General features: G+C 49.2%; 2 protein-coding genes across 3 annotated transcripts in view; one reads left to right on the top strand and one right to left on the bottom strand.

Moving 5' to 3' along the window:
- LOC310789493 (methylated-DNA--protein-cysteine methyltransferase-like) overlaps positions 1–16,941 on the top strand; it is a 109,936-nt gene that overhangs the window by 57,211 nt on the left and 35,784 nt on the right. The gene's annotated exons all lie outside the window — the stretch shown is intronic.
- LOC310789329 (transcription factor COE3) overlaps positions 1–16,941 on the bottom strand; it is a 76,597-nt gene that overhangs the window by 25,970 nt on the left and 33,686 nt on the right. For both annotated transcript variants that reach the window (XM_083650946.1, XM_083650947.1), the window contains exons 7-9: positions 8,243–8,324; positions 5,788–5,905; positions 481–614 (exon numbers count right to left, since the gene is read on the bottom strand). In XM_083650946.1, the coding sequence (XP_083507072.1) occupies positions 481–614; positions 5,788–5,905; positions 8,243–8,324 (334 nt within the window). The remainder of the gene's footprint in view (positions 1–480; positions 615–5,787; positions 5,906–8,242; positions 8,325–16,941) is intronic.

Below are 16,941 nucleotides of genomic sequence, written 5' to 3'. Positions count from 1 at the left end.
AACAAGACGTAGATCTGTTCTGTTTTCTGTTTTTGCTGCTGGCTAGAAATGTGTGTTTAGTCTCTTTGGAGTCGAAGAGGTTTTTCTAAACTAAAACGAGACGCATTCCTAACGTGTGTCGGCTCCATCTCAGTCACTTATTCACCTTATATGTTCCAACGCAGGGGGTCAGCCAATTACTTCCTGTTGTGTTGACACTTCCTGTGACCGTACAGCACTTCTATTGTGTTCATTGTGTTATTATCGCCCTCTAGAATCATCTGCCACTCAATGTGAAAGTGCAGCCAGTGAGTCAGACTAGGTTCGAGCAGGTAAAAACAGACGGCGCTTTGAACAGGAAGTCGTAACAGAACTAGGTCAAGTGGGCGGGGCTACATCAGGTGAATAATAGCACGGGGGGGGAATCATGACATCTCGCGTCATCAAATTGCACCGAATCCAAACGGCAGACTTTTCAACATTTGAGAGACGTTATTATACCTCGCTCCATACGAGCATGGTCCCGAACACCACTTGCAGGCCGTCAAAGAAGTTGTCCCCGATGATGATGACAGTGGCTCCTCCAGTGGTCCATCCCTCACTGGGACTGATGGCCTTGATGCACGGGGTGGCTGCTTATCCAAGACAAAAGAAGAGAAGAGCAAATTCAGCACCTCCACGTCCAACATGCAGCAGCGCCCATGTCTCTCTCTCGTCTCCGTCACAGACGTATATCACTGCATCACTTCTGCGCTCAGCCCTGCGTGTCTCCTCACACAAAGACATATCATGGAAATTACCCCTGGTAGGAAAAAAAAATGATGGATTTGTCCTTTAAGCCATGAGAATCCGAATCATTGATCAGCGCGCTGGAGTGGTGTAGTTAAGCAGACCCTTCAAATGGTCCACTTCACAAAGGCTAAACGCCAGGCTCGCCAGCAAAATGATTTGACGGAGCAAATTAGCTGTCACGGCAAATGTAGCTATCAGAATTGATTAAGCGTGCGCCCCGCGTGTACAGTAAGAAATTTCAAAGTTGAACACATCTTAAATGAGTCAAGAAACGCCCGGCTGTTAAAGTGGAAATGACAAGCGAAAGCTTTGCTGCTTCACGTTCATTTCATTACCTTTGTTCTGCATAGACAGTACAGCGCGAGGGAGGGCCCGCGTGGCCTCCTACTAGCTCAGTGTAGTTTCAGGTTTCATAACGTGAAATGCAACTCATGAATTATTCAGATGTAGTGTTTTTCCTCTCTTTTTTGTGATCGATTCAATCCATCTCGTATGGTTTATTACAATGCTTTTCATCTGGCATGACTTCTGCTACGTCGCTCTGCCATTCATCAACGGTGTGCGCGTTGTTATTATAATCTAATTTGAGTGATCTGGTGCCTCACGTTCACTGTCACTTGATGCATTACCTTAATATGGCGCTCAGCACAACACCGTGTTTACAACAGAAAATAGCATGACAGCTCGCCATAAAATAGCAATATCATATTTAATCTATTTCCATCAATATCTTTTTAATACACTATGGATTGTGCATGTTTTACCGCGACACTCCTCAGAAATGTGTGCAGCACTATTTCGTCAAGTTCTTTCCCCTTTACAAGCTCAGTTCTGAACCTCTATTATCCCTTCCGTCCAGTAAGTAAATCGCAGTTGGCCATTGTTGTACGGATCACCTCCGACAAGAAGACATCTCCCCTTTGTTTGCCTTGCTGTTGGGTCTGCTCGGGTCATGTTTGCTCTCTCTCCCTGCCCATAAAGTGCACACACACACACATTCACACACACACACACACGTCGGGTACTACAGGGAATGTGACTTTAACAGGCGATGTTGACTTCATGCTAATCACCTCGTACAGAGATTTTCATTTGTGAGGCCTGGAGGAGTGACATTTGCTTTCCTTAATTGCGAAGCGGCGCGTCTGAAAGAGGACCAACCCTCTGTGGGCACGCCGGCGCCCTCTAAGGGCCTGACCTTCATCAGCGCGGACGATTACGGCAAATAATTCACCCTTCAGAATTACTGTAAACAAATCGACTTTGGGGATGAGAGAGAGAGAGAGAGGGGGGGGGGGGGGTCGGTAAGGAGGAGGAGGAGGAGGAGGAGGAGGCAAGATGGTGGCGCGGGGCCCTGATGGTGACGGTGACTGTTGGGGGGGCAGCTGCTGCAGCCTGAAACCTACGACACGCATACGGAATCACACACACACACACACACACAGACACACACACACACACAGACACACACGCACCACCTCGGAAATCCCAAAGCCCCCCCCACACACACACACACACCCACACACACACAAACACACACGCAGGAGGACCCATGGAGAGGCAGCGACTGAGGCCCTAAGCCGTCCACCCTTCTGCCTGGAAATTTGCATACGTCTCAATGCACAGACAGAGAGGGGAGCATGTGCTGAATGGGGGACCGTGGAGAAGTGGATTACACAGTCAGCGCAGGCGATCTGATGATAGACACGCACAACGCCCCCCCCCCCCCCCCCTCAGCAGATGATAGGCATCATGAGGGATGGCGAGAGCCGACCTGCCGTCACCAAGTCACCGCAAACTTTGGGCCGCGACGACGGAGACGCACTTCATCTGATGGCAGACGTGTTAAGTGTTATCCTACGTTGTTGTTGTGGTTGTTGTTTTTGGTCTTGAAGTGCCACCAGAGTTGCGAAATGACCCCTTGGCAGCCGATCTGTGATCAGTGTCCCCCCATCTCTTTCTGCTCTAGTTAAGGTTTAGCCGTGGAGGAGGAGGACGTCGAGACTGATCCGAGATCTGAGCGGAGGAGGTGCGCCCGTCTCTAGTAGTATTGAGACACTCAAACAGGTCTGATGTGGCCCCGCGAAGGCGTCCTTTGTTCTGCCTGCTGAAATGTGTTGTAATTGTGCTGTGGGATGTCCAGATGGTCGGCTGATAGTGCAGCTGATGGGATTATACCTTTTACCTCTCCCTGGGCCATCTGTTCCCTTTGACTCTCTCTCTCTCTCTCTCTCTCTCTCTCTCTCTCTCTCTCTCTCTCTCTCTCTGCTCTTACCCCCTCTCTCTCTCTCTCTCTCTCTCTCTCTCTCTCTCTCCTTCTCTCTCTCTCCATCTCCCCCTTCTTCTCTCTCTCCCTCTCTCTCTCTTTCTTCCTCTCAGGCCCAGCAGTCTGGATTCACTTGTCTTTATTGCATAAACCCTAACAGCATTACAGCCACTTGGCATGCAAATGAGGCAGGCGCTGCAGGCTCTACGCTGAGTCTCCTATATTGTCTGGGGCTCTATAATGGCGGAACTGAGCTAAGGAACGTGTGTGTGTGTGTGTGAGAGAGAGAGAGAGAGAGAGAGAGAGAGAGAGAGGGAGAGAGGGAGTGCGTGTGTGTGTGTGTGTGTGTGTGTGTGTGTGTGTGTGTGTGTGTGTGTGAGAGAGAGAGAGAGTGAGAGTGTCGGGGTGGGTGTCTGCATGTGTGGGGGGTGATGCTGCATCTGAAAGAGACTAGGCTATTTGTGAGCGTGTTTATGCACCTTTGAGCCTGAATCTATACATGTCTGAGTGACAGGTCGGCCACAAAGCACGTTCGTGTCTGAATGCATAATATGCGTGTTGTGTGTGTGTGTGTGTGTGTGTGTGTGACACAACAAGCGAGCAGAAACGCCACATGGTGGGGATTCAGTCTGTCATCCGTCCACGGGGGGGCTATCCCCTCTCAGCGCCAATAGGGGGCAGCACCTCTTGATCAATGCGAGGCACAGTGAGTGCAAAACGCTGCAGCCAGAGAGGAAGGATGATGCCTCTCCCGTTTCAGTCAGTCAGCCAGCCAGCATATCTGAGGCTTCTCACCCAGTGAACTCCACCAGGAAGAATGTGTTGCTAATTTAAAGCACGCTGTCTGTCTGCCTGCTCGTTGTCAGAGCACTATGGAGGGCATGGCTAGAATTACCTTTTATGACCGAGTATCCTGTTCTCCTGTGTCACGTCTATACGAACAGGCAGCACCGTTTGTTTAAAGGTGAGGTGACTCAAACAAAGCAAGCTAGCGAGCCTAGCGCTGTCGTCCATGCATGTTAAATGAGTTTGTTATGGAGTTGAGCCCGGGGAAGAGAAAACACAGGACTTATCAGAGCATACGCGCTCGAGCAGAGGGAAGCGGTATTAAAGTTATTAGACAGACATGTTCAACTGGGCGGTTGACAATAGCTTCCTCTCTTGCTTTACGGGGCGTCACTCTGCTGCTTGGAAGAGTGTGGTGGAGAGGAGCTAAGGATGGGTTGATTTAACCTGTAAAGAACACACACGCACATGTGCGCACACACACACACACACACACACACACACGCACGCACAACACACAGGGGGTCCCGTGGGAGCGGGGGAACACGGAGGCGAGGGCTCAACCTCTTTAATTGCTCTCCTCATTAAGAAACTGGTTGCTAGGCGATCCACACCTATCGTGTCATAAACGTGAGACGCACAAACAGAACGTCAGCGAACATAATGACTTTGGTGCTCGGGGCAGGAGTTTAATTATTTGATTTTGTTCTCCAGTAGAGGAGCCATTAATAAAGACAAAAACAAATAGATTAGCTTTTCCCCCCACTAGGACTGGAGTCAACCCACATATATTAATTGTCTAGTCTTTTTTTTTTTTTAAGTCGTTGTTGTATTAAATATTACATTTGCTTTTGGTGATAGAACCATTAATGCCCATTACTGTGTAGAGAGGTTGTTTCATATAAACTGTTTGCCCACATGTAATTGGCTCTTGAAATCTGAAGATAAGCAATTTGCCCAATTGGCCCTACTCAGTTCTCCCTCTTTTTTTTCTTCCTTTCCTATAATGTTTCAGCTGTGTGTGTGTGTGTGTGTGTGTGTGTGTGTGTGTGTGTGTGTGTGTGTGTGTGTGTGTGTGTGTGTGTGTGTGTGTGTGTGTGTGTGTGTGTGTGCTCCCATCTGCGAGCGGAGGCCACCAGGGTCATAAGGTTATGTTTAGTGCATTTTACTTTTTGGATTTCCCATGGTTTGGTGGTCCTTCTCCTCTCTCTTTTGGCTGAGCAGGCAATCAGTCTATCATATGGAATCAGTTGGAAGAAAAACAGTAAGTTCTGTTTTTCTCATACAGCTTCCCCCCCTCCATCCACCCACCCACGCAACCACACACACACACATACATGCACGCACGCACGCACACATGCACGCACGCACACACATGCACACATACACACACACACACACCCACACACGCACGCACACACACACACACACACTCTCTCTCTCTCTCTCTCACCCCACCCTTCCCTCTCCCTCTCTCCATCCTCCCCCCTATTTCAGCTCTCTCACTGCTAAAGCTGCACAACCCAATGACAGGAAATTGACCTCACAGCCCCAAATTCTTAAGCAATTTGATCACGTTTCACAAAAGCGATTTTTTTTTACGACAAATATAGGCGCAATTAGCATTGGCAGATTGGAAATAGTATAGCATTTTTGTTTATTTTTCTTTAAGGAGGAGTATTATCATCACCATTTGTGACGTCAAAATGATAAATGCACGCAGTAATGCATACTATTTCCAGTCCAAATACAACAAGGTGTGAGCGAGGCAGAAAGCAACTTAAAAAGTAGGAGTGAAAGTGATGGAGCCACAAAGAATACTAAAAAAAACAACTATGACCAACTAGGTGGAGGGATCGTGGAGTGACAGGATGTTTGAAGGAGAATGCCAGGAGGAAAAAGGAGCGTAGCAAATTATAAGATGTATAAAATGTGCCTACCATTCTCCAGATAAGGAGGCGTACCTTCTGAAGGGTCGAGTCTGCGAGCCCTTCGCCCGTGCTTGGAATTGTTGTGTACGAACATGTTGTCAGAGACCGCCAAGACATGGCCGTCCACATTGACAGTGGTCGATACGACAACCTGCAACAAGATGGAAGGTAAGAACACGTTATTTAGTACGACTGAAACAAACAGAAATCTGCGACATTATGTGACACACTCGCTCAGTGGATAGATGTTATGAGGGTGGAGATGCGATGCAGCTTTTGAGAAATCCTATCCAGGTACATGCTCGTCGTCGTGTGCTATTGATTACTATTGTCAAACCTTTTGAAGTGGTTATTCTCGTTGGATATATCTCGTTACAGTTACCCCGCCTCTCGGCTATTGTGCTTTTGCTTTGGGTGTCTTGCATTTGTGTTCCGCTAATTGACTTTTCAATCACTCAAATAGCATTTCCGTTTGCCCTCTCCACTGTCACCACCACACGCCCCCCGAGCTCAGAGTTATTGATCACGCTTGTCCGTCTATTTGAGGGGTGGACGGCCTCCCTTTTAAAATATTACTGCAGTCATTAGCAACTGAACCGTACTCCGTCCCATCACTCAACAAACATTTTACTAGGATCGGATTCCAAGCCACACTCCATATTTCATAATGCGTATTTTTGTTGTTGTTTTTTGGCGACCACATCTCCAAACAGTGGAGCCCGCATGTGAATGGCCAAAGTGTTTCTGAGCCGGAAACAGAGAGCCCCTCTCAGGTTTGCTTCGCCGGTAAGTGACCTCGGAGTAGCGGTGGAATTTAGGGGGGCGCTTTTTTTTTTGGGTTGGTTTGGGGCGGGGGGGAGGGCGGGTGTGGGGGGGGGGGGGGGTGTGGAGGGAGGAGGAAGGGGGGAGAGAAGGGGAAGTGAATGAGCTCCTTTCTTGCGAGCAGGTTCAGAGCTGGGCCAAGCTGAGGATGATGGATTGGGCCCTCTCTGGCCTCCAGCTGGTTCTGGGGGGTAATAAGCGGAGTGGAAGGCATGCAGAATACACAACCTTGGCCAGAGAAACACCTATAGCCGGAGCATCTGGGAAATCTATTGGGGGAAAAAATGGAACGCTAACTGTTGGATCGACGACAGGAGATGATCGCCAAAGATCCCCCCCCCCCTTCATGCCAGAGCTAGCAATAAAACAATCAAACCTGGTCGAGGGTTTTTGCAGCGTCTTTTGATTCGATATAAACATTTCAATTTCACCAAATTTCCGAGAAGTCGCAGCGTGGTGGGAGTCTTGTATTCCTTTTGGCACAAAGGGGGCGAGGAGGGCGAGAGCGCTCAGTGGCTGTCACCCGCGTCACACCGGAGTCACCCTGAGGGGAGATTGGAGGAGGCAGGCAGGGGAGGTCTGCCGCCGGTGACATCAGGAGGGGACACCCTGTCTTGTCTGTTTCATGTCCGGGCTTTTCCTCCTGGAGGACGCTGCGCTCGCGTTGTCCATCACACAACGTGGCTGCCAGTGACGGGACGCCACCACCCGCAGTTTAGCCGTTAGCCAGATAGGACAAAGCCCCGCTAAACTCTCCCTCGCTATCACCTTGACCTACTGGACTGCTTCTGCTGAAAACGTCTGGGTGGGATGGATGATATGGATAGATGGATAGAGGGATGGATAGATGGATGGATCAATCATTAATTTCAAGGCTTAACTACTTGACATGATATTAGGAGAGAGAGAGTTAAGGAACTACAAAAATGTGCTTTCTGGTCGTGTCATTTTGTCACTCCTAAGATGCTTTTCTTTGGCTATACATAAGTGTGTGTGTGTGTGTGTGTGTGTGTGTGTGTGTGTGTGTGTGTGTGTGTGTGTGTGTGTGTGTGTGTGTGTGTGTGTGTGTGTGTGTGTGTGTGTGTGTGTGTGCGAGTGCGTGTGTGTATGTGTGTGACTGTGTGTGTATGTGTGTGAGTAGGCATGTGTTTCCGCTGCCAGACAGACCCTGAGTTAACACTGTTGTTACATGTGGTTGGATCGTCCTCCCCTCTGTGCTGAGGCTCGGAAAGCTGTCAGGAACACAATTGATAGCACCTCTTAAATCCTATATCCTTATTTGTGTCAGATGGTATTCCCTAATAAATATTCCGTACATGTGTTCCGCAGAGCAGAGGACACAGAATCTCTTTCGCTCCGGCTTGGCCTTCTTTAATGCCAATAATAGAATTGTGTTCATATGTGAGTGTGTGTGTGAGTGTGCGGTTGCTGCTGTGTGTGTGTGAGAGAGAGAGAGAGAGTACTGCTCTGTGTGTGTGTGAGAGAGAGAGTACTGCTCTGTGTGTGTGAGAGAGAGAGAGAGTACTGCTCTGTGTGTGTGTGTGTGTGTGTGAGAGAGAGAGAGTACTGCTCTGTGTGTGTGTGTGTGTGTGAGAGAGAGTACTGCTCTGTGTGTGAGAAAGAGAGGGAGGGAGAGAGAAAAGATACTGTCTGAAATTTCAGGTACCTGGAATCTGCGCATGTCTCGTGGATTTCCTGCATTCTTCAGACAGTTCTGATTGCACTTGAGGAAGAACTTGAGGAAGAATCTGAAACAGAGCACAAAACAAAACCAAAAATAATTGAACGTTAAAACTTGAACTTTTTTTTTTTTTTATCACGTTTTTTCTCTCCCATTTTCTCCCCAATTGTAGCTACTTGACCAATTCCCCCCTGCTGTCCCAGTTGTTGCTCCACCCCCTCTGTCGATCTGGGTTGAGTTGTAGACCAGCACACGTTTCCTCCGATACATGTGCAGTCACCAGCTGCTTCTTTTCACCTGACAGCGAGTAGTTTCACAGGCAGGACGTAGCGCGTGGGAGGATCACGCTATTCCCCCCAATTCCCCTCCCTCCCCCCAACAGGCGACCCGGCCGACCAGAGGAGGCGCTAGTGCAACGACCAGGACTCTCATACCCCACCGGTGTCCCACCCGCAGACATGGCCAATTGTGTCTGTAGGAACATCTGACCAAGCCAGAAGTACCGCTACCAGGGAACTGAACCCGGGTCTCCACGATGGTAGGTGAGTGCTTTTACCACACTACCATAGAGGCCATGCCCCATTTGAATTACAGTCTTCTTAAACATGAGTTACAGTCTTCTTAAACTATGAGGCCATTTACACCTGGCGTTAACATGTGTTTTCTGTCGTCAGATTGCAATCAGATTGTGCTTGACCAGTTGAAAGTACAGGTGTAAACATCCCCCAAGACACATTGAAGACGGATTGCAATCTGATCGGCCAAACCACCTCCGGAGGTGGTCAGAGACGCATTATGTACACATTGAACACAAGTAGTGTAAATGCAATGTGTCCCCCTCAATCTGGATACAGCGACTGTATGCGGATTGAGAGGACACCCATTTTGAGTGATCAGATTGCCATCAGATTGCAATCTGATCACTCAAAACACATGTTAACCCCAGGTGTAAATGAAATCAGGCTATTGTGGTCAAGCACAATCTGATTTGCAATCTGATGACAGAAAACGCATGTTTAACGCCAGATGTAAATGGCCTCATTGACACGTGACACACACACGTCCGTTGCATTCATCCAGTCCGTACGTTCAAACTCCACGTCATCGAACCGAGGGGGGGGGGGGCACCCTTCCACTGTTCCGCTATCGGAGGTGACGGACGGGTAAATGTATTATTCCCGGCGAATCGATAGCATCAATCTCTTTGTCATCGCGTCCGTACCGCTCACACTGAGTTCACGGGTCTTTCCCCAACACCCATCTGCCACTAACATACAGGAAGTCACTTGATATTCCAGCCCACCTCGTTAATCCCAGGACGCCCCCTGTGCAATTAAAGTTGTCCTGTTTCAATAGGGAGGCAAATGAGGCCCACCTGTGACCAGGTCTGTTTGAAGAGCAACCAGGGATAAAGGACCTAACAAGGTGAGAGCGCGCCACAAAACTTATAGTCCTGTCAGGCAATTAGGCGGACCACTCCCTGGGACCCGCCGTATGCCACACACACACACACCACTTACACATACACACTACACTTACACACGCACTCACACACACACACACACACACACACATGCACGCACACCACACCACACACACTAGTGGGTGGGTGAGGGCAATTATGCCACAAATTACAACCTGGCTAATCGTCTCTGAACAAATGTCACGTCTGAGTGAGATCTGGGGTTGGTTAGTTTGCGAGCAGCATCCTCTCTCTCTCTCTCTCTCTCTCTCTCTCTCTCTCTCTCCTCTGTGTCTCTCTCTCTCTTTGTGTCTCTCTCTCTCTCTCTGTCTCTCTCTCTCTCTCTCGTCTGTGTCTCTCTCTCCGTCTCTCTCTGTCTCTCTCTCTCTCTGTCTCTCTCTCTCTCTCTCTCTCTCTCTCTGTGTCTCTCTCTCCCTCTCTCTCTCTGTCTCTCTATCTCTCTCTCTCTCTGTGTCTCTATGCGTGTCTCTCTCTCTTGCTCTTCTCAGATCGCAGGGAATTTATTGATAATGCCTCTCGCACGGAGAGCTGTATTTCAAACGTAGCCTCGGTGTGTTTGGGTGCTATAGATACGAGGAAATAGCAAAACAGAAGATGATTAACCACGACGGCGACAAGAAAAACGCTGCCAGAGGTAGCCTATTGTCTCAAATGTGACACGACCCGCGCGCAGAACAAACAATGGATTGACGTCTCTTTTTTTTCTTTCTTCTTCTCCCGCAAATTCTACCCACAGAATCACGATGACTGATGGTTTCCTTGGCTTTTTCTGCGATTCATTATAAATACAGAGGAGTTTATTTCTCATCGCCCTCTCACACTAGGATCACTGCGTGTGCAATAGTGTGGTTTCACCCTCACACATCACCCTCACACTAGGATCACTGCGTGTGCAATAGTGTGGTTTCTCCCTCACACTAGGATCACTGCGTGTGCAATAGTGTGGTTTCCATTGTAACACTAACTTTGGCCCACAGTATCACAGCCACTCATTGGATTACCATAAGATTGCACCATAGATATTGCAAAAGGCCATTTTTAGTCCGCCAAATACAGTGGCTTGTGTGGCCTAGCGAGGATGCTTTCACAACACTTCAGACTTCTGGTTGGCTCAGTGGGATCCTGGCCAGGCTATAAATCAGAGTGTGGAGTGACCCTCCTAACCCCGGCACACATTAACACATGCACCGGTCATTTAGAAGCGCTCTTCGATAGACTCCGATACCTTGTGCTCCGCCGAGGGGCCTCGGGAGAGAGAGAGAGGAGAGGTGAGAAAATATTTTCACTCCCACATCCAAAGGAGCTTTGGCTCGGACATCATAAAGAACGTTTTAAGACCGTGCCAGGATGCTGATTGCCTGTCGGTGTGTGGCGAGGCCGTAAAAAACCCCGACTTGTCATTAGTGCATTTGGCTTGATTGTGTTCAGTGTGTTTTTCGGGTTGCATCTGTTGGCTGATCATCAAAATGACCATTATGTACTCTAATTCCCTGACCCTGTTTTTATTTCCCCAAAGACCCATAATGCAGAGCGGCAGACATCTGCGGAAAGCAGACCTGAAATACGACTTTTATTTGTCTGTCGCCTCTCATACAGATTGGGCAAAGCTTTGAGCGCGAGCGCGCGAGCGTCTGTGTGCACGTATCGACATGTGCACGTGTGCATGTGTATGTGTGCGTGCGTACGTACGTGCATCGCCCATCGCTAGACTATTTATGCCCCCGGGGAAAGAGACGGAATGCATTTCCCTCGGCAACGCGTTGACTTCATAAAAGAAAACGCATCACTTCCAGTCAGAGTTAGTCTCCCCCACTCTTAAACTCTCGGATACTTGAACGCTTTTTTTACGTTACTGTTCCGCGACCACGGTGAAACCCGAAAGTTAAGAAACGATAAACCCCGAAGAAATTGAGTGCCCACGCGATCATAAACTAGCTCCTTTATGTTTACTGTTATGAAGGCAATTAAGCGCAATTTCCCCCCGCTAAAAAGATAAGCTTAATTTTCATAGTCCGCAGCAGTGGCGGCGCTATAGCATCCATTACATTTGAGTTGGTTAAGATTCTCCACGAGCACGGCGCAAATTGCTCCTTGGTGAAAAGGCGAGCAATTAAGACAAGGCCTCTCTCTCTCTCTCTCTCTCTCTCTCTCTCTCTCTCTCTCTCTCTCTCTGTCTCTCTCTCTCTCTCTCTCTCTCTCTCTCTCTCTCTCTCCCTCTCCCTCTCCCCTCTCTCCCTCTCTCTCTCTCTCTCTCTCTCTCTCTCTCTCTCTCTCTCTCTCTCTCTCTCTCTCTTACTTCTTAAATATCGGGAGAAGTTTGTGCTGGTGTTTTGTTGGCACTACGCGCCGAGACAAAAGGAGCTTGTTAATTGTTTTTTAATGGGATATCAAGTCGTCGCTGCCATTAGGTGTTGGCAATGGAGGGCAAAGGGGGATAGGGAGAAAGAATGAACTGCAATTAGGTTTGATTAAAGCTATCCTTCTCAATAATCAGCTGTTCTGACAGGACAGGGGGACCCTGGTGGCCGCCGAGATGAGGAAGGTGTTGAGTGATATTAAGGCCAATGAAGGGGATATTAACATGGCTAATTAAAGCTCTTCCAAAGCCGGGAGAGGAGGACTCTCAGTGGACCGCGCTGGATGAAATAATCGCAGAGGCAGCTATCAGTTGGAGGAGGGAGAGCGGGGGGGGGGGGGGGGGGGGGGGGGGGAGGGGCAGTCCATCTGAGGGTTGGGGGTGGGGGGGGGGGGGGTGGGGCAGTCCATCTGAGTGTTGGGGGTGGGGGGGGGGGGGGGTGGATAGAGGGGAGGCATGGAGGAAAAACTATGAAGTGTGGAGAAAGACGACGATGAAGAAAGAGAGATCGACTTACAGGGCAGCCATGGAAGCTCATGTTGACACCATCAGCCCCTCTCTCTCCAGGCTGAACACTGCCAGGTTATAACTAAGAGCTAAGAGCTGATATCTCAGCTTTGATCTCCGACAGCTCCTCGTCATCGTCGTCATCATCATCATCCAGCTCCACAAATCAACGCTAAGACAATCCCCGCTCGCGCGCCAGCTCTGCGGCAATTATACCATCCTCCTGCAGCTCGTGTACCTCCATGTTCGCCCACTGCCGAAGCTACTAATCATGCCATAATGATTTCTCTCCCTCTGGTCAAAGGGGGAATAGATTGTCTCTTTAGTAATGCAGCGGGCTCTGCAGCCTTCCGCTCCCCGGCTTCACACGGACGGTAATTGAGGAGAAAAGGGCCGACTTTGGCACTTTGACTGATTTGAGGGCTGCTAGACCCTCTTATCTTGACTCTGATCATTTTAGGCTGACACTCAAAGGAAGACCCCATCGCCCTAATTCCTGCTCACCCTCTCCCATCATCAAACGCACACGGGGGAGATAGGGGACAAAACAAACAGGCGAGGTGAGGAGAGGAGAGGAGAGGAGAGCCTTCCCTCATTTAAGTGGCCAAGTTAATTGCCGGGTTGATGTCACTCATGCATAAATGTCCGGACCTTTGATTTGAGCCCGAGAGGGCAAATAAGGATAATGTTGTAATTATTAACCCATTGATACCTGATGCAGCATTTGTGTGTATATATCCCTCATTTGTGTGCGTATCCCTTTAAGAAGGGATACACACACAAATGCTGCATCAGGTATCAATGGGTTAAGGAGCCTCCACTGTCACTGTCATCAGCGGAGGCTATAGTGTGTAACTGGCTATTTGAACAATATCATTCATTCTTTGATCCTTTTATTTGATTTGGTTCTTTTTTATTTTACATGACACGAGCAAAATACGCAAACAAGTAAGTTATTTGAAATGATTTGTCTTCTCAAATTTTCTCAAACGACACACTTTAAATTATGTTTTTCTTCCCCTTCTTCTTCGGCGCGGCGGAGGTTGCACCTCCTCGTCGTTTCTAATTGCACAATGAGCAGCCGCCCATATTTTGTTGAGGGGGCCGTCGTTACACAATACACTGACAGATGGCCATAGTATCCGTAAGAGTCAGGTATTGACAACCCCTAAGCTCCTGATTGGTGCCCCGGCACTAATGACTAGCATGCCAGTGTCCACAGCCGGCAGCCATGACAGTGAGGTCATCCGTTGCGGGGCGGGGTGAGTATCGATCGGCGCGCAGCTCCAGCCCATCAGGCCCCAGCTGCCTCTCCCAGACTCAATGGGCCCCTGTTACAGGAGGAGCGGCCCCCGTAAGAAGCGGCTCCCAAACACCAGACTACAATCTGCTGACACCAGATCTCCGCGCTGAGATAGTCGTACACGGGTCAATAGCCTATCGGATTTCCAAACGCCGGGGTCTTCATGTCAAGCCTCCTGCCTTTCCCCCTACCTACTGCTCCAGTTATTAGGCACTCCACTGAACTGCATTGAGATCCCTGTTGTGACAAGGCCGAGCAGGTAAAAACGAGAAAATAGAGACACTTAGAGATCTTAATCTTCCTCAACACTTATTTATGCAACTGAGTGGGGCTTGATATATACGTTGGAGTCCGTTAAGTCCCCGGCAGGCGGCCCGTTTCTGTCGTACTTCCCGGGTTCAGGCGCTGTCTGCTCTCGTCAAGCGCGGCTGTTTTTCTCGCCTTAGCCGAAGTAAACCACAGCACATTAACAATATTTGCTCTACCCGGTACAAGCGCCGAGGGACCGGACCCACAGATCCTATCACTTCTTTATCAGGGAACAAGTGCCTCACTATCCAACCTTATTGGGTTTGGAGGATTAACCCTTTCCACTCATGGGGGCCCTGCTGTACCCGCCGTCTCCTCTGAGAGAGCGGGGGGGGGGGGGAGGCAGATGTCACAGTGATTATTGTTGTTCAACATCACATATCGCCGCCCGCCCCGACGCATCTTGTAGAATTTATTGGGTATTTCCGAGGCTTTTCTTTTATTATTATTATTCTTTTTTTGCAGCTGCCTGCCATACATGATTTTGTTTGTTTCATATGTCATATTTTTGTCGGTGGTGATGTGTGTGTGCATGTGTGTGTGTGTGTGTATGGGTGTAGGGGTGTCACAAATAATTAATGTGCTCCCCGCTGCACCTTCAGATGTAGCCGTGTCCCTCCATTCATCCCGGTTTACCCTCCCCCCCCCGCGCTCCCACCCCCCCCACTCTCTCTCTAATGGGCAGAGTGGCATTGACATTATTTCACTTGAGGATCCCCCAGTCTGTCAATCCCTCTTCATTTACTCCATGGCTACAGAACTCATTATGGTACCTCTTCCTCCTTCTCTCTCTCTCTCCTCTCTCTCTCTCATTCTCTTCACCTCCTGTTTTGCTACTCTCTCTCTCTCTCTCTCTGGACACTGTTAGTTTCTTACTTAAGAGAATGGCTCGTCTTCACAAATGGTCTCACGTCAAACCCACTCTCGGCCGGGAGCCCCCACTGACTCCCCTTCAGGCTTTTCGGCACAGGTTTACTGTAACAGATTAGACGGAGACTCAGTGCTGCTGCTAACTATCCATCACTAGCTAACGGTGGACTAAGGGGCTATGTGCTTTAAGCAGCTTTTAGCTACAGCCCCGCGCCGCCGCGCGCCACACACTGCCATGTTTTCGCCCCCAGCTCTCTCTTAGCTCTCCCACCGCCTCGCATCGAGATACCAGCAGAGTAGCGAGTACTGTGTACTGTTGCACGCTGCTTCTTTGTTTTTCCTCCGAATACGCTCTTTTCTCCGCGCTGCAACGGCTTTGAACACAATATAATGATGAGACGGCAAAACATAAATAATTCCGCGTTGTTTTTGTCTTCTGTGTTGCCCTATTGTCAAAATGAATCAAACGCTGGTTTGCCGCCATAGAGCCAACATCATTTACATGCCAACGGGAATTCATAAATATTATCGCAGCATCATCATCACCGGCGCGGTAAAAAAAAAAAAAAAAACGTGTGATGATTATTGATAATGACCGTCTCAACAATGTCGGTCACGAAGGTTGCTGACATTACAAAAATAATCACGTAGGGAATATTGACTCTGCTCACCAGCTGGATGGGAGAGAGAGAGAGAGAGGTATCTCCAGGTTATTTTTGCACAGGGGGGAGAAATATGGCGCTGTGAGTAGCGCTTAGCGTTGGGAGCTCGGGGGCCTTGAGGAAATACCAGTCAGCACCTCCCTGCACTGGTGAGATGGAAGATAAGCAGCATATGTTGGAGTGAATAGTCGTATTTAGGGTGTTGGACGTGGGGTGCCTGGAAGGCCCCAGAGCCGGGCTACAATGAGAGCCATACAGCGCCTGCCTGCCCTCTGCTCTCCTGAGTGATCAGACCCAGGCAGACGCAGAGGAACGCAGCTGGACAGGGAAGGCCAGCAGGGGGGCTTTGACCATTTACTGACAGCCATGCTGGTTCCAGCAAGACGGTGGGGGGTTGTTTGTCAGTGTGTGTGTGCATGTGGTGTGTATAGTGTGTGTGTGTGTGTGTGTGTGTGTGTATCCACTGTGCATATATGTGTGTGTGTGTGTGTGTGTGTGTGTGTATCCAGACAGTGTGCATATGTGTGTGTGTGGGTATCCAGACAGTGTGCATATGCGTGTGTGTGTGTGTGTGTGTGTGTGTGTGTGTGCGCGTGCATATTTGCGCGTGCCTGCGTACCGTAGCCCCGGTGAGTCAGTGGGTTTGGCTGTGTGTCCATGCATGCACAGATGTATGCGAGTGTACCTCTCCATCGTATTATTACTAATGTATAATACATCCATCTAAAGTGGCTGTCAGGACTGGTCAGTCATCATAAAACATGAGGCAGTCACTCTGACACCAGCAGCACATTAACACTTTCTCCAAAAACAGAGAGAGAGAGAGGGGGGGGGGGGGGGAAACGTGCAGTGTGGGCTGTCATGTAGGCGAGGCGGATAGAGACAGAAAGACACAGAGCAGGTCGCTGCTTAAAGCTAACAGGTAACCTTTCTGTGCACCTAGGACAAAGGAGGGGGAAAAGAAAATGTCAAATTAAGAGGGGGCAGGCAGAGAGACGTGGCTGCCATATTTGTGTGAAAGCCCAGTGCTGTTGGCAGCAGAGATGGCTGCTTTCTGATTCATCTGGGGCCGTATGGCAAAGCTTTGTCAGTCTGTGCGAGGTATAAATAATTCAGGGTGAGAGATGGCAATTACAGGGCCCTGCACAACCAAAATGAATATTTTATAAGGACTAAAACTGCCCTGGAATGAAT

This window comes from Poromitra crassiceps, assembly GCF_964638095.1.
Source record: "Poromitra crassiceps genome assembly, chromosome: 14".
Classification (NCBI taxonomy): Eukaryota; Metazoa; Chordata; class Actinopteri; order Beryciformes; family Melamphaidae; genus Poromitra; species Poromitra crassiceps.
Note: the sequence above shows the minus strand (reverse complement) of the source record. Positions and strands in the feature narration are given on the sequence as shown.